At 45.3% G+C, this 21,263-nt stretch overlaps 2 protein-coding genes across 11 annotated transcripts in view; one reads left to right on the top strand and one right to left on the bottom strand.

Annotated features, from left to right (window-relative positions):
* Positions 1–21,263, top strand: part of Ston2 (stonin 2) — a 142,077-nt gene that overhangs the window by 94,920 nt on the left and 25,894 nt on the right.
* Positions 1,845–19,914, bottom strand: LOC134479244 (uncharacterized). 9 transcript variants are annotated; one of them, XR_015623279.1, is made up of 4 exons: positions 19,598–19,914; positions 18,815–19,002; positions 17,099–17,214; positions 1,845–2,403 (listed from the first exon to the last, which is right to left on the bottom strand). XR_015623279.1 is itself a non-coding variant. In XM_087555125.1 (3 exons), exons 1-3 carry the CDS (start codon positions 18,914–18,916, stop codon positions 2,323–2,325), a joined length of 306 nt encoding a protein of 101 aa, XP_087411251.1. In that variant the 5' UTR covers positions 18,917–19,240; the 3' UTR covers positions 1,845–2,322. The 9 variants fall into 9 exon arrangements, 1 of the variants encoding a protein (XP_087411251.1); XR_015623277.1 differs by lacking the exon at positions 19,598–19,914 and adding an exon at positions 15,385–15,507 and having other exon boundaries at positions 18,815–19,227; XR_015623276.1 differs by lacking the exon at positions 19,598–19,914 and adding an exon at positions 9,815–9,871 and having other exon boundaries at positions 18,815–19,227.

Raw genomic sequence — 21,263 nt, 5'->3', positions numbered from 1 at the left:
CTCCTTCCCCACCCCTGAACTCTTAACTACTGAGTCATCTGTCCTGTTTTCCCTTCTCACTAATCTTTGGTTTTTGTTTTAGTTTAGTTTAGTTTAGTTTAACTAGTTTAGTTTAGTTTAGTTAGTTTAGTTTAGTTTTTGAGACGGGGTCTCACTTTGTAGCCCTGCCTGGATATGTAGAACAGGCTGGTCTTGAGATTTGTCTGCCTCTGCTCGTATTACCACACCCATCCAGTTTATGTCCTCACTGAGATAGTGTCTTACTAAGCAAGCATCCATTGGTGGCCATCCCCCTGCCTTACAGAGTGCTGTGAGTTACCGCACCTGGCTTATTAAAAGCTTTGAGAAGATACAATGAAGAAACCTTCTTTCACTTTTGTCCCACAGACTTTATCTCATGAGACATCAGTCACGGAAAAGCTATATACCATTTGAGGAAAGGTGTCTTGGTCTTAGGTAACGTGAAAGAGGGTTTTGTTTAATGTAGCCCAGACATGCCTGGCGGGTGTTCTGGGACAGTACAAGGTCTTGAATTCTGACAAACCTGGGTCCAAAATCTGGGCTTTCTACTCAGTGGCTGGCTGAGCAGGACCTCAGTGTACCAATCTGGGAAGGAAGCAGCTTACCTCCATCCTAAGAGCATCTTGGGGTTAAAGGAGAGAAGGGTCTGGCCAGTGTAGAGGCCTTTTCCCTCGAGTATCTCTGGGTATCTATCTGAGAAAGGCTTCCTTTCAGGATCCACCCTCCAACAGGCTACCAAGTAACAGTTACTTCACTTACCGTGTGGATCCATTTCCCGCATCTCCCCTTACAGACTTCTGTCTCGATAATGTGCATCTTATAGAAAATACAGTCCACAGGCAGCTGAGCAAGCCATTTCTTTAAAATCCAGTCTACAGGTTATTTTAGAAGTACATCTGATTCTCTAGCTCCTGACACTTCCAGCCTCTGCCCCAGGGTAACCATTCACTTTCTGGATGATTCAGTGTTGATAACAGAAACACAGTAGGAACCAACGTTGGGGGGTTCCTCTGTCTTTAGAAGCAACCTTTGTGTTACATTCTTGCCATCTAATGGCCAGGAGTTATTTGCCTCAGTTATGCACCTAGTCTCAAGACATTTACCTCAGAGTTCAGGAAGTGATAACAAAAGGAATCGGAATGCGCTCTCAGGCAGTGGCTCAGAAGAATCTCCCAGTCCGCCTTGCCTCTCCCTCCTCCTGGGTGTGTCTGCCTGGGAAGGCCAGTGAGTAACCTGCACTTTCCCCCCCCTTCATCTTGGCCCTTCCCACCCAGACAAGAGGACTGAGTGGCAGATAGGCAGGCAGACTGCGGGGAGTCCTGTTGAAGCATGCACGGAGCACACCTCTACCCGCACCCACCACCAGGACCCCTCACCGCCACCGCCACCTCCTTCAAACGGGAGGATCCAGAGCCCCGCGCCAGGGCTCCCAGGGGCACTCTGCTAGCTGTGGTAAGAGCTACTTGCAACCGAATCTCTTCGTGGACCTTGTTCGCTGTGTGTTGGCTTTCCTGTTCGATTGTGTTGAGGTGGGAGAGTTTCTGAGAGGTGTTCTGTTTGGCTAGTTCTCAGTTGTCCTGAGACAAAGAAATGTCTTTCTCTGGAGCAATTCATTAGAACTTGTAACCGGATAGCCTGACTTAAAGCAAAACTTAAATCACTCATGACTTCTGATTGGTATAACTTACCCTTTGGGCCTTGGGCAGATCCTCCATGCCAAACTTCACCTCCACCAGCCCACTTCCCTTCACTTCACACGCCCCCCCCCCCAATTGCTCACCAAATAACCAAATAGAGTTTCAGAGAAAAAAAACAAAACAGTGTCAAGGGCTTGTGGGCATTTTAATGCATGGGTCCTACTGACTGACTTATTGTAGCGCACATCTGATGGCTATAGCCTTAAAGTAAAGCCTGCATGACATTTTTGGCTGAAAAGCAAAGAGAAAGTCCTATTTTGAAAGGTTTTACTGTGGAGAGGTGACAAGAGGTGGTTTGGGGGATGGGGGAGCTTAAAAGATAAGTGAGTTTAATTAAATTTATGTGAGCCTGAAAGTATTAAATTGGCAGCATTCCAGGAAGAAAAGGGTCTGGTGTTTTGATGTGAGTTTCCCGTGATATTTAAGGGAGAGAACGGAGATCTTTGTACAGTATGCTGAGGGCTCTGAGGAAAGGGTCGGCGGGCTAATGGAAGAGGCTGGGAAACAGGTTTCTGGTGTGCAGCTCTGGCCAAGGGCTCCTCTCGCCCAGTGCTGTGGGTGAGAGTCATTCAGAGCGATCAAATAGTGCATTGTTAGCTGTGCTTCAGTTATTCTGAAAACGAGCCGTAGCATTCAAAGGAATAAAGCTGCTGCCTCCGGTTCCTGGTCCAGCCTCAGCTAATACCTGGGAGAGGGAAATAAAAGAACAGTGTGTTAAAGGCGAAATAAGGCAACCGGTGAAGTTAACTAGACACGATATGCTCTCACCAGCCCTGAGGAATTATCTCGTGATTGCATTAGAGTGGGAAGACGCTGAGCTGAGAGGCAAGCAGAACAGAAACCACGATTGAAATGGCCCTAAGCTGAGGCGCCCTGCGTGATACATGTGGACGTCTGGCACAGGCTCAGGTGCCAAATGCATCATTCTTTGGCATCTCGGTGGAGGCGGCACTGGGATTCTGTACAAGGAGCTGCCTCTACCATACATACCTGGGCTTTTGAGCAGCAATGAGCAGCTAAAAACAAAACTAGGAAACTAATGAGGCCAGGAGAGCACTTGAGTCTCCTGCTGGTTTGTGAGAGTTGAGGGGGAGGGGATCCCTGTGAAATGCTCCTCCTCCGGTCTGTAGGAAGTCCCGTGTGCCTTTGGCTGAGGAGTTGGTAGCCTGCCTTCATTGTCATTATCGGTGTTCCTGGAGTGGTAATGCCAGATGTTTGCTTCCTTATCCGCGTGGCTTCCCCTCGGCTAATTAGAAGCTGAGAGTGACTGACTGCCTCCCAGTCAGCCAGCTCTTCATCTTCTGATCCAAGAACGGCACTTGTTTTGATGCCAAGTGGTTGAGAAGCGGAAGTGAGAAACCCAGTGGCAGAGTGGTTTTACCTGGAAATTACAGGTTTAAATCTGTGACTGTCCAATTATGACAGAGAGCAAATGGATGATTACCGAGCCAACCCAGACAGTGCTTGGCACTGAGAGACTTTCTGGCTCTGTCAGCATCCACACACTGAATACTTCACCTTATGGTAAAATTATATCACTCCCTGTCAAACCTGTCTTTCTCCAGAACTGGAACTCTGGGACAGAATGCATTTTGGAAGAGTGTAGTGGACTCTTCTCGTTGGTGTTTTAATGACCCAGGTTTTTGTATTGAAACAAATTGGATGCTGTGTTTGCTCAATTTGGCTCTTCTGAGGCTTCTTCATTGTGAATTTCCCATCTCTTGTGTTTTACACTCCCGGTGCTTGGTCTTATAAGGGTTGACCCTACTCGGCAGGTTGAAAACTAGACTTTCGTTAGTAAGTCAGAGTTGGGCGATCAACTCAAGGCAGCTTTGTTTCTGAGAAAGTTGTGTAGTCTCCTTCTCACTTGAAGAATTCCCTCCAAGGAGACTTCAGGCATTTCCCAGTAGAGCTGTCTCCTCTATTATGCTGTGTTCTGGTTTCTGGAATTCCTTCTTCTTCCACCCCATGCTGTCCAGACCTCACAAGTCTGGAAATTAAAGCATTCCAGTGGCGATGGCGAGTGACAGTGTCCAAAAGGTCATGGTGATTATTCCAGAGCAAAACAAAACAAAACAGAAGCCATGCCGTACTTTGTGGGGATGCCATATAATAACTGCCAGCTGTATACACGTCGGGACCTAGATCAAGAAAAACAGTTTGCAGATGTAACCAGGTAGCTTTTGCCTAAGTAGTGACCATGGGGCAAAGAGGAGTGAGGCTGAGAGAAAGCGTGAGGAGGTAGCTAGTGGCAGTAGCAGCCCTCCAATAAAGTAGAGTAACTGTCAGCCTATGGTCTACAGCAAGCTCCAGCTTCCTTCTTCCCCAGGCTGCCTGCAGCTCCTACCTGTCATCTGCTTCAGGTAGCATTACCTCCTAAGCCCTGGGGCTCCACGTTCATGCCAAGCTTCTCCAAGGATGTAGCTCTCATCCGCAATGCCATCTTTCATCTATATTTCCATCCCAAGCTAAGAAGAGACGCCGAGGAGAAACAGGTTTGCCCTGACCAGATACAGGTCCCGTACATCTTCAGGTGCAACCAGATGGCTCTTGTTTGGTGCAAGGCTGAGGTCCTAAAGACTTTAAGGTGTGTGCGTGCATACGCAAAGCACAGGCAGAAGTGGAAAGAAATGAAGCTTCCGGAGGTCTGGGGGAGGGCTTGGCTTTTCTTTTCAAGACAGGGTCTCTCTGTTTAGTCTTGACTGTACTCACTCTTTAGACCAGGCTGGCCTTGAACTCACAGAGAACCCAGTCTGCCTCTGCCTCCTGAGTGCTAGGATTAAGGGCATGCACCACCACTGCCCAGCAAAGAATATTCTATACATATGACTATTTTGCCTGAATTAATGTATAACATATGTATGCAGTGACTTCAGAGGCCAAAAGGTGTTGGATCCCTAGAGCTAGAGTTGCAGACAGTGGGTGCTGAGAGCTGAACCTGGGTCTTCTGCAGGAGCAACAAGTGGTCTTAACCACTGAGCCATCTCCAGCCCCAGGATGAAGCTTTAATCTGAGAACCTTGTATCTTTTCTAGAGGAAAGTCAAAATGATGACCCTTGGTTGGGAATCACACATGGCTGGAATGACATTTTTCTCCTATACTGTGTAATAAATTGATTGCAATTTAAAAAAAAATAGATCCAGTCATTGTCTTTGAATCTATTCCACTGCAACATGGTTTTGTGACTCCTTTTTGCCAAGTGGCGCTGTTTGTTTTTCCCAGACTTCCAATCTAGACTTGGCTTCATTACTTGATTTGGCCAGTTGAAATGTGGGAGTAAAGTGTGTGTTTCTTAGTCCAGATCTTGGGAGACTTCATACAATTGTGCTTGCTCTCTTGCAATAGATGTTCCATGAATGGCTTACAGTGATACACTTCCGCCAGGTGATTGTACTAGCCAGCTGTCCAGACACTTGAATGACCCAGGACAGAGCAGACAAACCCCCCCCCCATAGACCCATGACCAATAACAAGGGCTTCTTGTTTTAAGATAGAATTTAGATTTTTTTTTTTTTATGTAACTCACAGCTAACTTATACATTTTATCTACCTGGCCCTAGTTCCTGCACACAATTTTGTGTCAACTAATCTATGTCATCACAGAATTGATTTGGTCAGCACATGGAATTCTGTTATGTTGGTGTTGGGTGAGGTGTCCTCAATTTGAGTGTTCCCACTACCATAATGATTTTAACAACATGGCCTGTATCTTGTGTTAGGGTGTTTCATCAGTTATTTGTCTATGGGGCTTAGAATCTGTAGATCACAAAAGTCTGGATTGGCCAAGGTTAAAAGCCAGTAACTGTGTGGTCTTGCCAATCCACTGGATTGTTATTACTGCAAATGGAATGATTCTAGTTTGCCCAGTACTTAAGTCAGTAACATTTGGTGTTTCCAACTTTGTTACTGACTCTAATTTTAGCTGTAGAAATCCACTTTATTATTGTCTTCAGAGAAAACACATTGGCCCTGATGCTAGATGGGGGGGGGGGGGGTGGCTCACAGGTCCGGATTGATAACTAGAATTGTATAATATTTACCCTAGTGTTTCCTGGAGCTGAGAACATGGGAATGCACTCATGAGTCCTAGGCATTAAGAAGGAAATAGGACCCTAGATCTATGGTATAGTGAGGTAAATTCTCAGAGCTCTCTTATTTCTATTACATGTTAAGGAAAAGCAAACACTATTTTAACTCTTACCCTACAGGTGAGCTCCTGGGTTGGATATGTCAATTGTTGCCACAGATAACCACAGGCTAGACATACCTTTAATCCCAGTACTGGGGCAGGCAGCTACCTGTGAGTTCGAGGCCAATCTTATCTACATAACAAGTTCCAGGGCTACTAGAGAAACCCTGTCTCAAGAAATAAAATAAAATCAATAGAAGGTGTGCCTGAGGCAGATAATAGTGCCTAGTTCCTCAACCTTCTATGGGGAAAGGGCATGTGTAGAAACCACACCATTTCCTTCTTTGGAAAGGATCAAGGAGCCATTGTTGAATCCCTTTGCAGCCAAGAGACAGACAAGGTCTGCCTTCGGAGCGAATCTTTTTACGCCTGGTCATGCAGAAGTAGCATCAGACTCCATTGGGATCTATCTGATGAGGTTTCCTAAAGAGTGGTGCCAAGAATTAGCTGGAATCTTTCCGCAATGTCTCCATTTCCACCCACCTTGTCCTCCACGTCTTAAGCATGCAGGTCACTCTGTTGGCTGTCTCTTCTCCAACTCCAGGAGAGTAGCAACAGGTGACATCATTACTCCAGGTCCTATGACATTCCTTGTCATTTATTACATCAGGGTAAAAAGTGACCAGTTTCTATCAAGTCTGGTTCTTGGGCTCTTCTCCCAGATCCTAACTCAGGTGTTGTGGATGAGTGTCCTATCCTGGGAGTTCATCTTCCCTCCTCTAACGGTAGCCTGAGCCTCCTGTTGAGGTAGGAAATCAGTGTTTCAATGCCAGCTGAAGCTACATCGTGACCTTCCCGGAGCTGGCTATTAGATCATATCCTTGGCCCGAAGATTTTAGTTGAGGCCACTAGTTGATAAGCTTTGCCTGTGACATTCGTGGTTTTGCTTCAGTGTGCTCTGGTCAGATTTACCTTGCAGCCCAGCACAACTGAGATGCCAAGGACATTGAACTCACAGAGATCTGCCTCAGCCTCCCAAGGGCTGGCTTGTTCCACTCCACCCAGTCGCCACCTTCATTTTTGAGAAAAGGCCTCTGACTGAAATTAAACCTCTTCTTTTGCTCGCCCAGCAAGCAGTCTCCCAACCCCCTCTCTTCTCAGCTCTTTTGCTTAGCAGTCTGATTGCTGCTGTCTTGTTTCACTGATAGCTTATGGGATAAACACTACCTACTTGCTTTTAGCCTCCTGAGAAAACTCCGATTTCCTGTGTCTGTGCTCCGTGGGAAATGAGGAAGTTGATCAAGGAGGCGTGTCCGACAACCTGAGATTTCCACTCTCAGTGTAAGGAAAGAAGTCTGGATTAGACTTAGGTCATTTCTAAGGTGTATTTTCCAAAGGTTTTTCATTGGTACCTTGACCACAGAAATGAACTGGGGTGTGGGAACTGTTTTAGAGAGCCTGGACACTGCTTCTTTGTGTATTTTCTAAGTACTATCTGGCATTTCTGTTGCCTGCCGGGAACTATACACGAGGGACCATGGCCTCATGTTCAGCACTTGTGTGACATCATTCTCTAACACAGTGGTTCCCAACTTTCCTAATGCTACAATACTTTATTACAGTTCGTGTTGTGGTGACTCCCAACCATAAAATTATTTTTTGTTGTTACTTCCTAACTGTAATTTTGCTACTCTTATAAATCAAAAGCTTGATTTAATTAAATGGCTTATTTAAACTAATTTGTGGGAGGCATGAGAGCACTGGGGCAGACATTTCTAGTGTTGTTGTTTTTTCAAATTAACACTGGCAAGTTATCAAGTCATTTCCCTCACCCAGAACATACAGTCTACTGTTAACTAATGAATACTCTGACTATCTTACATAGATTGTTTTCTGGTAATGCCTTTACTGATACTGCATAATGTGTTGTGGTTTTAGCAATAACTTAATATCCACCTCCTCCTTCATGCTTAATGCCAAAGGCCATGCCTGCCTTGCTTTCCATGAAAGCACAGGACCTGCATAAGGGCGTGTAAATCAATGGGCATTGGGTGGATGGCATGATTGGATGCCAAGAGGACTGCATCCAGCACTGAGGTAAGCAGGGTTCTTCCCAAGTATTTCTGCCCCTGGACAGGGGCAGGGAAGGGTTAATGTTCTCTCTGGGAGCTGGAGGGATTTGGATCTTGATCTCACAGAGCTGCCAGAATCACATTCTTCCTGCTACTATAGCAACAGGTTGAATTCTGCCAGCTTTGTCCCTGCCTACTGGAAAGGCTTGAGCGCCAGTAACTTCATTGTCTGGGAGACAGCTGCTTTCTTTCTGTGACAATTCAATGAAGCAACTTCTTCACCAGAATCCTGGGCAGGCAGGGAGAAATCTTAATCTGATTGGAGGGACATCTCAAATCCTTTGTCCCTTAAAGAGGTGTAAGGCAGGGAAGGAGCGGAGGCTTAATCTATAATCAATAAATAGCACACCAGAACATTTCCCTCCATTTTCTTAAGTGAGGCATTTCTTTTGAGAGCTATCTGTCCATGGCCACATTTGGAAACTTCCTTTAATTCTTTTTGCTAACAGAGAGAAATAGGGAAAGCTTCTGGATGGCCGTTGAGTTTGGAGAAGCCAGACCAGGCCAGGGTTGTTTTCCTGACCAAAAGGATGCCTGTGTTGGTTACTGAAAAGAGCTAAGAAAGAGTGAGGAATGGAGAGGTTCGTTTTGGTTTTTTGGATGGGCTGGGGGTGTTGTGATGGGAACTCTGGGGAGAAAGATCAGTCAGCGAGTGGTGTAGACTTCAGGGCTGGTTTCCCAAACACCCCATTTATTACTCAGGGCTGCAGCTTGGTGTATCTGTTGGGGACAAGGAACACTCTGGATTTTGGAGCTAATTTTAGTTCTTTCTGGGATAATGAATAAAATTAGTAAACCTTAATCGAAATATTACTATATATTTGCGATTTGCTTTTACATATATCCATATACTACATGTGGGCCTGGTACCATGGAGGCCTAAAGTAGGCTTCAGATTCCCTTAGACTGGAGTTACAGATGGTTATGAGCTGGAAATAGAACCTGGGTCTTCTGGAAGAACGGCAAAGTATGGACTTTAACAATCGTTTTGGCTTAATTGGTTTTATTACACTGTGTGATTATTATCATTCTTATAGCCCAGTTTTTCACTTCAAAGCCTGGAGAGATGGCTCAGGGGTTAAGAGCACTGACTGCTCTTCCAGAGGTCTTGAGTTCAATTCCCAGCAACCACATGGTAGCTCACAACCATCTGTAATGAAATATGGTGCCCTCTTCTGGCCCGCAGACATATATACAATCAGAATGCTGTATACATAATAGATAAATAAATCTTTAAACAAAACAAAACCCAGCACCTTGAGCCTTTTTTAGAAAGAGCACTGGGTTTAGGGGGTATTATTGCTAAAAATGCACTTGTGGGGGAGGGGAGGGGCTTAGTGGTAATTGCAAAGCATGAGCAAGCAAGCAAGGCCTTGGGTTTAAGTCTAGTACCTCTTCCCACCAAAAATTTTAATTGAATTGGTTTTTTTATACTAAAGCCAAAACATACCATTTCAAAGCAGTCCACATTTGTATCTTTTGTAAGTTGTCATGTCTCATTATTGCAACCTTGAGTCCCCTGGTCTCCCTTAAACTGCTGTCCTTGGCTCTGCAGTGTGCCCCAGGCCAGAAACCCATGGCCTGTCCTGGCCAGTAGTGACTTTGACAGTTAATGTGGGGATTTTAAGTCCATCATATAAATAATGAGAAACTTGAAGCGATTTCTCAGAGATGGTGGTAACACACGCCCTTAATTCCAGTACTTGGGAGGCAGAGGCAGGTGGACCTCAAGTCCCAGAACAGCCTGGTCTAGAAAGAGTTCCAGAACAGCAGATTGTCTTTAAATTTCATGTGACTGGGGACTCTGAGGAGTGTCCCCGTCGGATGTGCTTACCGTCATTTATCTGTGTAGAGCCACTTGGAAATGAGGTGAATCGCTGTGTGCACCGAGCTGTATGGAAGGAAGATCCACAAGGATCTATTAGCCACACACTCAAGGGTGTGAGGCTTTGCTTCCCTTGTCTTTTTCCTCCTTGACCTCAGACCTACAGCCTCCAGATTCCCATCACTGATCTGGTCGTTAGGCAGGTTTTCATTTTCCTTGGCTGTACTGAAAGGCTTTTGGGTCAGAAATTATGAAGCAGGGCCTTGGACGATCAAACAAGAGTGTCAGAAGAGAAAAGGTAGGGAGAGGGTGAGGGGAGGGAGATGGAGAAAGACAGGACTGAGCCTTGGTAATTGTGTTCAGCAGGGTCCTCAACTAAGCAGAATTCTTTTCTTTTTTTTCCGGAGCTGGGGACCGAACCCAGGGCCTTACGCTGCGCTCTACCACTGAGCTAAATCCCCAACCCCCTAAGCAGAATTCTTAAGGGAAGTATTGAATGAAAGGATGCTCACATTTAAAATAAGACAACCAAAAAGGTAGAAACAAGCAGAAAAGTATTTCTGTTTTCAAACGACTTGGTTGGCAGGTCTCTATAACTCTGTGCAGCTACAGTAAATACAGAAGAATGACTTGTGAAATCATAGCTAATCCTACCCATTGTACCTGAAAACAAACAAAAAACCGAAGGGATCATTTTGAGTCTAAGCCCTAAGGTTTGTCTGGATACCTGGAAGGAAGGGTGAGAGCCCTTACTTTGGAGGAGTGATGGACTGTTATCCTTCAGGAAGAGAAGCTTAGAGGGACTCACTCACCTCCTTTGGTCTCCCTGAGTCTTCCAGTTCAGAGGAAACACCCGAGGGGCGTTGCCTAAACATTAGGGTTCAGTCAGAAGCCTGACATCTCTAGACTCTTGAAGCCCAGGCCATTCCCATTTATTTTAAGATCAAACCCAGATAAGTGTTAGGGCAGGTAAAACTGGTTGTTTCCCTTGTAGTCCTCTCTCTCTAAAGAGGTCTAAAGACAGAGTTAGTTGTCTGTCTGGCTGTTGCTGGTGTCGTTTTTTTCACCAACACCCACTGGTACAGAAATGTCTATGAGCTTGGTCATACACTCACACTAAACAGATTAAGTTCTAGCCACGTTCTGAGCCACTTCCCTGAGCCACTTCAGGACGAGCAGAGTGACTAAGACAAAACACATGATCTCCCTTCCTTATAGACAGGAAGGGGTTTCAGCCAAGAATGGAAGGTGTGCCTGGTGGCCTTACACCTAGCTGCACAACCACTACAGACATCCATGTAGCCTATTCATTTAGGTAGAGGCAGTACGGTGTCATGTTGGCCAAAGACCAAGAAGTAATTGAGTTGACAAGCAGCCAAGGCATAAGGCCCATATCTTCCCAAGCAACATGGCTGTTCCTTCCTTCACACAAGCAAAGTTATTAAGCTAGGTCATGGTGCTTTCCTAGCTGATGCCCCTTGGCTAGTTCCAGAGAAGGTCAGCTGTAAACACTCTCCGGCTTTCCTAGCCTCTGGCCTGTTAGTGGACTTTTTCAGAACATGTAGTGAAGCAGATCCATTTCTTCTCATGGGAAATGCTTTCACAGCTCAGCTGAACCACTTCCTAACTGTACAGCCAGCAGCTGTGTCATTTAACCGCCACACCTCATCCTGCCCATCGTATTTCAAACTCATAACAGCGTCTCTTATAGAATTGTCCGGAGATGCAAATATCTAACAGCCCATGCGTGTGTGCGGGTGTGCATGGTGACTGGCACGCTGTAATGGTTTCTGTGGTTGTTGGTTGGTCAGATTTGTTTGGTTTGGGTTTTGTTTTTGGTTTTTAGAGACAGGGTTCCCCTGTGTGACCCTGGAACTCACACTGTAGACAAGCCTGGTCTCCAATGCACTCCAGAGTGCTGGGAGTAAAGGTGTGCCAGCTAATTTTTTTGTTTGTTTGTTTTGTTTTATTTTTAACATATTTCTGAAGGACAACCTGTTCTCTTTCGGCCATTCCCAACATTTCTTCATGTTTGACATCTTTTGGTATCGGGGTTGTATTGGAAAATAGCAAGGAGACAAGGAGAGCTGAGTAGAGCAGAGGTGGAGAGGCAGGAATGTAGTGTTGGAAGCCTGGGCCCCAGATTTTTCTGCCACATTGCTCTTGCATTATGCCATCCTGCTTTTGTAGTTTGAAATACAGTGTGTTAAAAAGAATACGAATTCTACTCCATCTTCCAGGAAGTGAGTCTAGGTTCTAGGCTAATTTCTTCCCTTCTCCCAGTCCTCATGTGCTTGCCCTTTAGCTCAGATCAAGCATTAAACAAACGCAGGCACAGATGAGGAAGAAAGGCCGATGAGAGTTGCCAGAGGACTTCATGATAGGCAGTCACAGAAACACTTGACACTCAGAAGAATTGGTCTTTAGAAAGTCAAAGAGCAGATCCAGGGTTGACCTTTCACAGGCATCCAACCTCAGAGGAAAGATCAGATCCAGGGTTGACCTTTCACAGGCATCTGACCTCAGAGGACTTTCAGGCTTGTCAAAAAGGGATATGAATCACAGGACCTGCAAAGAGGACACAGGAAAGGAAGCAGGAGCTTTCCTGTCACCTCTGCCATGAAAGAGCTGACAGCACAGATGGTCAGGAACCCTCTCCAACCCTATTCCTCCAACCCACAAACAAGGAACACTAATGGAGGGTTTGACAATGCTGGATCTAAAGCCCGTGGCCCAAGAGCTTGGCATACGGTAAATAATAGCGTAATTAACTTAAAACTCCTGGAAGCCAATGAGACTCCTTGGATCTGTGTCACTTAAACTCCCCCACCATTGCTGATGCTGCCACCTCTTATGTGTTGGCCACAGTGAGCTGGTAGAAGCCATTCATGCTGGCCCGTCTATCTGCAACTCCACAGAGCCTTAGGGTTCATGGGTTAGAATTAAATGAGTCATCATAAAGGTCCACGGACAGTGTGTCTGTCATCGCCACAGATGGTGAAAGACAAACCGTGACAGTCAGCAGGTATGATGAGGGGTAAGCAGCTGGCTTTGTAGTCACTGCAGGATAGCACCGTATATACATGCTAGCATGAATTCATATTTTATCATTACTTGTTCATCATTCGTGCCTCATCAAAGCTGTGTGATTTTTTTTTTTTAAAAAAGCTTTCTTAAAACAATCTGTCTGGTGGCTTGCATGGTGGCATTTCATAATAAAAAAATGAATATGGGTCTTAGAAATATGGATATGAATTCATCCTGTCTACACTCCAGGATCATCTGAAGCATCTCCCTTACTTTGAAATGTAAAAGGTTTGCAATAGTAAATGAATTCTGTAGCCAAAGAGCAGGGTTTTGGGCACCTAGGTACACATTCTCCTGCCCTACACCTTCTCCATCATTAACAGAGCCACTGTTCTGAACTGTGAGGATGACGACCTGTGTGGAACATACTCGGAGGACACCACCTTTGGCTTAGACTCTTTCTGTCTTTGGCACTTATGTCTGACTGTCCATGGGAAAACTCCTGTCTATTTTCAAAAGAGTCAGTAAATGAGAAAATTAATAGTTCCTGTTTTTCCCACTGAGGAAGTCCCATAGTCATTGTCCTTCTGGATATGCAGCCATGATTAAAACGAAATTACTCTTGATCTCCTTTATGGCCCAGAGATTGACCTTGTAAGACTACTACTTAGTAGAACTTCATCCTTCACAGCACCAGTCTGAGGAACAGTCAGCTCTGAGAGCACACAGCCTAGATAGTCCACTAAGCAACTTTTAAAAAATTATCTTAACTCAGTGATGCTCCAAATTTATATAGATTTAAGAAAAGGGGTGGAGCTAGAGACAGAGCAGCAGTTAAAAGCACCAGTTACTCTTCCAGAAGACCTGGGTTCGAGTCCCAGTACCTACAAGATAGCTCACAAGCATCTGTAACTCTAATTCCAGGGGATCCAACTCCTTCTGGCCTCCACAGGCACTGTATGTACCTGGTACACAAATATTTGTGTAAATAAGACACCTATACACATAATAATATAAAAATAAATGAAAAGAAAGCCTAAAGAACTATTTGAAGAAACATCATCCTTCAAAAATACAGTAATTGATCAAGATTCAGCAAACTCTCAAACTATAATTTAGATCTAATATTTGGTATTTTCTCCTTTGTTTAAAACCAATAATAATGACCGTAAGAACATCTTACTCAAGCAGGGGCATGCACCAGACAGTGTGATAACTATTTCTCCCGAGATCATTTAATTTTCCTGGTACTGGGAAGTAAATACGAGTCCTCTCATTTTACCGATAAAGACACTGAGACCCAGTTACTTAGTCTAGGGGGCATTTGACAGTCTATTTCCAGGGCCACGAAGCAGGGCAAGCAAACGCCATCCAGCTCATGCACAACTGGTTCTCCTGTTGGGTCAGCCTGTTCTACCCGGCCAGTACTGTGCAGCAGATAGCTGGCTGGAGTTTTGAAGACACAGCCCACTAAATCTTACCAGGAAGAGAGAGGTACCCGTTCTAACTCTCCCAGCAACCCCTCTGTGTATTCAAATAGAATCGCGTTTTCTGGGCACATGCGTTCCTTGAGAGTGCCTTCTTCCTCCATCTACTCTTTTTTTCCTGGTCTGAAAAACTGCCTGGCTTCTCTGTCTCCCTCCACGGGACACGAGATACTGGGCTCCGAGGTGGTCAGACACCAAGAGGTTCCCTGTGACCAAGCACCCTCCTGTCCTCACATGGGTGCTGTGGTTGTGCTTTGTCCCCTCACAGGCCTAAAACTAATTTCTGGCCTGATCTGGATTGCACATAATCCAGAGAAAATATCAGTCCCGATGGTGACTAATGATCATAACAATGGCTAAATCTTATAAATTTCGGAAGTCTTTTCTGAACCAATTTATATTCAGTAGACAGAAGCCATCCTTCTTCCTTACAATAATAAAATCAAAAACATAATGGCTCGAGATATGTTATCCTATCTATCAACCTCACTGTGGCATGCAGTATTAATCCTCCGTGACACATTAGGAAATTTAAGCCAAGCTTCGCCGTCAGACACCAGCCAAAAGACAGTCGGATCCAGACTTCTACTCTATACTGGGATGCCCCTTTAAAATCAGATGTTCGCTCATCAGCGTTAATTCCAACTGTTCTGAAAAAAAAAATCAACACTCACTCAATGCCCGGAGATGAAGCTTTGCCACTACTTGGGTGGGCTGAAGACGACAACACTGGTGTTCTGAAAGCACTTCAGAGAGATGCAGTCAAGGGATGCCTCCTATTCTCCTCCCTCTGCCAGTGTTTCCACAGTCCACCAGCTTAGGCGCCTTCAGAGGCACGCATGACTGTGCTGTTTTGTCAGTCTCCCTGCTTAGCACTGGCCCCAGAGGACTGGAGAGAACGCTCACTGAGATGAGTCCCTGGTTATAGCAGTGTTTCTTAGCCGTGTGCCTCCCTGCCTGCTAGATGATATTTAGAACTCCTCTGAGCTACCTAGTTACTGTTTGCCCTTCCATTTCAATAAATCAGCGCTTATGATGATAACCACCTTAGGACAGGATACTTACTTGTTCCTTGGGCACAGCTTCGGGCTGTCCCTGCTGGTGCTCACTAAAGACTGAGTGTTCTGGTATGCTCGCACTGTATTGGAGATGCTCAGTGTTAGCTGCATTTCCCCTTTCTTCTGTGCCCTACCGAGGGGAACATGTTATTATTTCTCCTAGACATATCAGAAGCCTGTTTTTAAAACTCATCCTGCCGTAATCATGGACAGATGAGGACTGAATTCCTTGAAGGTGAATTTTCTGTTCATATAATGTCATTGTTCAGGCTGTGCTGGGTACCATTGTGGTTTGAATGTAGAATGCCCCCCTACAGGTTGGTGTATCAGAGCCTGTCATCACCTGTTTGGGAAGGTTGTGGAACCATTAAGTGGGAGGAGCCATGCTGAAGGAGATGGGTCACTGATGGCGAGGCATAAGCTTTCAGGTTTTATAACTCTGTACTACTTCCTGTCAGCTTTCTGCTTCCTGATTACCACACTCAACCACCATGGTCATCTAAATCACTGGTTCTCAAACTATGGGTCATGCCCCCTCTGGGACTTGAATGACACTTTCACAGGAGTTGCATATCAGATGCCCTGCATGTCAGATACATTGTAACTCATAACAGTAGTGAAATCATAGTTATGAAGTAGCAACGGAAATAACGTTCTGGTTGGAGGCCTCGCAACATGAGGAGCTGTACTAACCAGTCTCAGCATTAGGAAGGTTGAGGACCTATAGCCCTTCATAGATTGTGAGCCAAACCCTTCTTCCTTAAATTGCTGCCTGTCAGATCCCAACAATTAGGAATATGGCCAATACAGTGATGGGTAAGCATGGAGACCCTCAAGGGAAGAAACTGTGAGTTAAGGAACCAGTTGGCATCTTTGGTTACCAGCAACAAAAATAAACATTGGCCAACGAGAAATGTTAAAGGGAGAGTTGAGGAACAGCCAGTCTCAGAGAGGAGCAAGAGCCGGAGCAGCTCTGTTCCCCTGGCAGGAGCTTTCGGGTAGTTCCTTCTGAGCGCCACCCTCTCGATGGATGAACAGCATGCGCTTTTACTGCCGTGAGGCAGTTCTCAGGAAAAGCGCGTTGCCGTGACTTACAGTGGACAATGGCCACAAGTCAGGCTTTCTAACAAAGTCTCTTCAAACGAATCTTAAAGATTTGCTTTTAAGAAAATTAAAAGCAAACCACCGAATAAGAAGGACTGTTGCCGATAAGCATGTCTAACAAACTGCTCACGTGCAGAACATAAACAACCTTCTGCAAGAAGTTAGCCAACCACAAACAAGAGCCGTATAAAGATAACGTCCATGGGCTGGCAAGACGGCTCACCAGGAAAAAGGGCTTGTCGTGGAAGCCTGGTGACCTGAGTTCAATCCCCAGATCCCTCGAAAAGGTGAAAGGAGAGACCCAACTCCCCAGAATCGTCCTGAGATGATGCATACTATGGGGTGCCTGCCCCACAATCCTACCCTCTCACCATAATAAATATTATTTTAAGAAGTATATCATAAAAGAGGACAGCCAGATAACCAATAAAACACGCACCAAGGTGCCATGCAACCCTCCTTAGCTATCAACGAAAGGCAAGTCAGTCTACTATAGAACAAACTACATAGGCGTCATCACAGTTAGAGTGAGAATGCCAGGCAGTACCAAGTGTTAGCAGAGATAAAGACCAACAGAGCACTTAGACACTGTGGGTAGAAGCCTAAGATGCACTGACCTTGCTTACTGGATGACGGGACGGTCCTGTCTAGTAACTCAAATAATGCAGCCTCATGGGTACCGAAGTATGTACCAGAATGTGCAGTGGGGCACCAGCTATAATTGCCCAAATATCTGCAAGCGTTCCAAAGGAGAAACTGTCACATTGATGCATTTGAATACAATATAGAAATGTTCATATAGTGCACGCAACAGCCTGAATGACTCTCGTGAACCTAAGTGAGTTTGTGAGCTACTGTAGTAGTCGTTGTAGTGATTATGAGAAGCGGGAGTTGGTAGGAGGAATGGGGGACGGGGACGGGGGTGGGCGACAAAGTGAAATCGCCCTGGGTGCTGGCTGTGCTCTGGCCTTGGATCTGTTAATGTCTTTGCAAAAATGCATCAAGCTTTAAACATAGACAGGATTTCTGTTCTCTTCCGTGTGCTTGGTGTTTTAATAAAATGTTTCCAAACAGAAAATCCAGGCAGAATGCTATAGGTCCTTGATGCCAGCACTTGGGAGGTAAAACAGGATGAGCTCTGTAAACCAGCCTGGGCTTACGGTGAGGTTCCAATCATCGTCAGTAGAGATGAGTCAAGTAACAAACAGTTACCTCTATAAGAAAGCATTGGGAAATTCCAGATTATTAGCAAGAAAAATATGAATTTGTTGAGAGATTGTCCAGCAGCTAAGACCATTTGCTGCTCTTGAAGATGAGTTTGGTTTCCAGCACCCGAGTTTGGAGGCTCACAACCGCCTCTAACTCCAACTCCAGGGAATTAAAGTGCTCTCTATCCTCCAAGGGCACCTGCACTCACGTGGTGTGCAGAAACTCTCAAAGACAACACACACACACACACACACGCACGCACGCACGCACGCACGCACGCACGCACGCACGCACGCATGCATGCACAGACAGACAGACAGGCAGGCAGGCAGAGACTAAATGAATCTTTTAAAAAAAATAGAAAAGTGCAAATTTAACACAAGGAGCAATTGCTACAAGTTAACTGCACTGAGTAAAGCTGATGAAGTAGGTCAGTAGGTTAGCCTTCACCCATCAGGACACTAACTGAAGGAAGCATAAGAGCTCCTGCTTCTCACAGAGTGCAGGGGATATGGATGCTTACAGTCCTGAGTGTCCCTGTGCGTCCCTGTGCACCTTTCTCTGTATGTTCTACTTCAAGTCATTGAAGAGGATGGTTTTGAAACTGATTAGAAACGTTTTGCCCAAAGACAGGTTGCCTAAGCTTTTTTTTTTCTTCCCCTGTAGACCACGAACCCCCTCCTCATGGTCCTGAGGATGAGTTAAGTCTGAGAGCCATAGCAGTTCTTGCTACCTCATCCACTCACTGGGAACAGTGACAAACTGGGACAGATCTTTCCCGTGTTGAGATTTGAAGCCTCTCCTGGGGCTTCCCTGTGGAATGACCTCGTGTCATTGTGAATGGACCTGTCACAGCATGTTGGTTTTGGTGGCGCAGTGACTCAAGCACTGGGGCAAAGGGCACTTCTGCTTATCTGTACCGTGGTGTGAGGCTTGTCCCCACACCAGCATGCCACACTGACTTCCTTTTCCTGCGTTTACTCACAGACGCACCTGCAAATAAACCCAGACCCTGACACAGCGCCTATTTGCCGGGTGCTAGGCCATATCTTAGATCCTAATAATAATGAATAAAGACAGCATAAAAATGAAAAAATATAAAAACGAAATGCTACAGCCTTTACCTTCAACTTGTTTGTAGTCTGGAAATGAAGTGCATGTGTTTCTTCTGCAAGCTGCCATTTTCCTTTTCTTCTTTTTCTCTCCACAGCCTCTGCTTGGTACATATCACCTCACACTCGCACCTCATTTAAGTCTCCTCTCAGAATAGCATTCCATATAAGCAGGCTAAAAGTCATTTGACTCAGCAGGTCTGCAACGGAAACCGTCAGCTCATAACCTATGTCTCCTTGTTCCATTCACTCAGAGACCATTGCTGGCCGTGCCTGATTTTAATTATAATTGCAGAACGAGGTATGTATTAGATGTCCCTTCTATAAGCGGGAGCCCTTTGGCTAAATGGCACCAGCCCTCCTCGCGCACGGCCTGTTCATGGCACAGTACAAGGTCCCATTCTCTTCTGTGTCTCCTGTACGTCACAGAAGCCATGTGAGGTATTTGCTCTGCTGATTCAATCACGGAAACGCCCATCTGCCATCAGTTTGTCAGCTGCACATATGCAGAACTATGTGCCTGGTAGAGGCTGGCACCATGGGTGTTGGCATCGTGGGCATGTTCCTGGTTCTTGTTTGACGAGGTCAGTAAAGAGCCAGGTAGACCTCACTTACAGATTCTGAGCTCGTATCTTAGAAACACTTAAGTATTCAGCGGTGGTAGCCTGCTGTGCCATCATAGGTGCACCACAGCAATGCTGCTGCAATCTATATTAAAATCTTAGGTGCACCTGAGCCTTCCAGTCTCCGCAGGAAGAGTCCTGTACGGAGAAAGCTGTGCTATTTTGTTCCTACCTTACTTGGCTGGCTCCCTCTGAATGACTTAAGATGGGCACCACACGCTGGTTAACATGAGCCTTGCTGTGAGCTGGTAGGCAAATGCTTCTGAGTGGCTACTTAAGGGGGCGTCTGCTGTTCTTTCTACTTCAACTCTCTCATAAACCACTCAGATTCCGACAGCCTCTGCTCAGTCCACAGTGTTGTCAGTCTGTAGGTTGGGCAGGGAATCTCAAAGCTGGCAAGTCACTGTTGATTTCCTGGATGACACTCTCATAACAGTGAAGGGCAGTGGCTTTTCTCTAACTTCTCCTTGGCCGAGCATGCTGATGTGTGCTGTGACCAAGGTGTAGATCAGGACTTAACTCGGCTTGCCCAAGTTCACAGTGACTTTTCCGGTGGTGACTTTCTAAGTCTGCCTTTGAGATTATGGGGTTTTAGCCGTCGAGGCTTTTGGAATCTGAGGTGGACACCTCTCTCACACTGGACTTTGGGTGGTATGGAGAATGGAGACAGGCATTAAGGTCTTACAGCTGCTGCTCTTTGCCTTTGTAGACTAGGAACTCATTCTCTAGAGAGCCATCAATCCTTTATTGCTCATTTCCTTCCCAAAGGGAAGTGCCTCTTCCTTGATAGCAGTTCCAGTGGGTTTTGTCCATGGCTCTAATGTCCCTACCACTGGGCCAAAGTCACAGTCTTGTCCAAATAACATTACTACTTTTTCCTTTTTAGTGAAATATCCTGGATAGATAGATCATTTTCTGTATTTATTGAGATGGTCTCAATATTTAAAATATATTGCAATGAACATCTTTTTTTTTTTTTTTTTTGTCGTTTTTGTTTTTTGTTTTTCAAGACAAGGTTTCTCTGTGTAGCCCTGGCTATTCTGGGACTCGCTCTTTAGACCAGACCAGACTTGAACTTAGAGATCCACTTGCGTCTGCCTTCCCAGTTCTGGGATTGAAAACATGTACCACCAGTTCCTGGCTTATCATCTTGTATTGATTATTAAGGCTACAAACATTCTTTTTTTTTTTTTAAAGATTTATTTATTTATTATATATGAGTACACTGTAGCTATCTTCAGATACCAGAAGAAGGCATCAGATCTCATTACAGATGGTTGTGAGCCACCATGTGGTTGCTGGAATTTGAACTCAGAACCCCTGGAAGAGCAGTCAGTGCTCTAACCACTGAGCCATCTCTCCAGCCCGGCTAGAAATATTCTTAAGCTCGTCCAGCTTCCTGTATGGATGCACATCTGTTCTTTTAGCACTAGGGGGCTAAGGAAGGAGACTCTCCAATTTAAATCTAGCCTGGGCTACATAATGACACCTTGTTTCAAGGGGGCAGAAGGCACTGGAAAGATGGCTCAGTGGTTAAGAACACTGACTCTGCTCGCTGTTGCCTATAGGTCTAGTTCCAGGAGATCAGATACCCTCTTCTGGCATCTGTGGGTACCAAGCATATATGTGGTGCATATCCACACATGCAACCAAAACACTACTGTATATAAAATAAATCTTTAATAAAAAGAAAGAGCAAAACAACCTGTTTTGTTTTTCTATGAATTTCCATATGTCCCACTTGGGCCTCGTATCAGTTTTTGCAGTTCAAAAGTTAGATTCTCTGTTAAAGTAGAAGACTGAGACCTCAGAAATCAAGAAAGATGCAGAAGTGGGGG

The sequence above is a fragment of the Rattus norvegicus genome, chromosome 6 (assembly GCF_021556685.1).
Source record: "Rattus norvegicus strain SHRSP/BbbUtx chromosome 6, alternate assembly SHRSP_T2T, whole genome shotgun sequence".
Taxonomy (NCBI): Eukaryota; Metazoa; Chordata; class Mammalia; order Rodentia; family Muridae; genus Rattus; species Rattus norvegicus.
Note: the sequence above shows the minus strand (reverse complement) of the source record. Positions and strands in the feature narration are given on the sequence as shown.

What these genes read in the sequence shown, in the direction of transcription:
- LOC134479244 (XM_087555125.1), bottom strand. Translation starts at nt 18,916, where the DNA reads ATGTACCAAGCAGAGGCTGTGGAGAGAAAAAGAAGAAAAGGAAAATGG. An exon ending in AGACTACAAACAAGTTGAAG is followed by an intron (nt 15,508 to 18,814) that starts GTAAAGGCTGTA and finishes TCCCCTCGGTAG; the next exon opens with GGCACAGAAGAAAGGGGAAA. An exon ending in AAGCTGTGCCCAAGGAACAA is followed by an intron (nt 2,404 to 15,384) that starts GTAAGTATCCTG and finishes TCCCTCTCCCAG; the next exon opens with GTATTAGCTGAGGCTGGACC.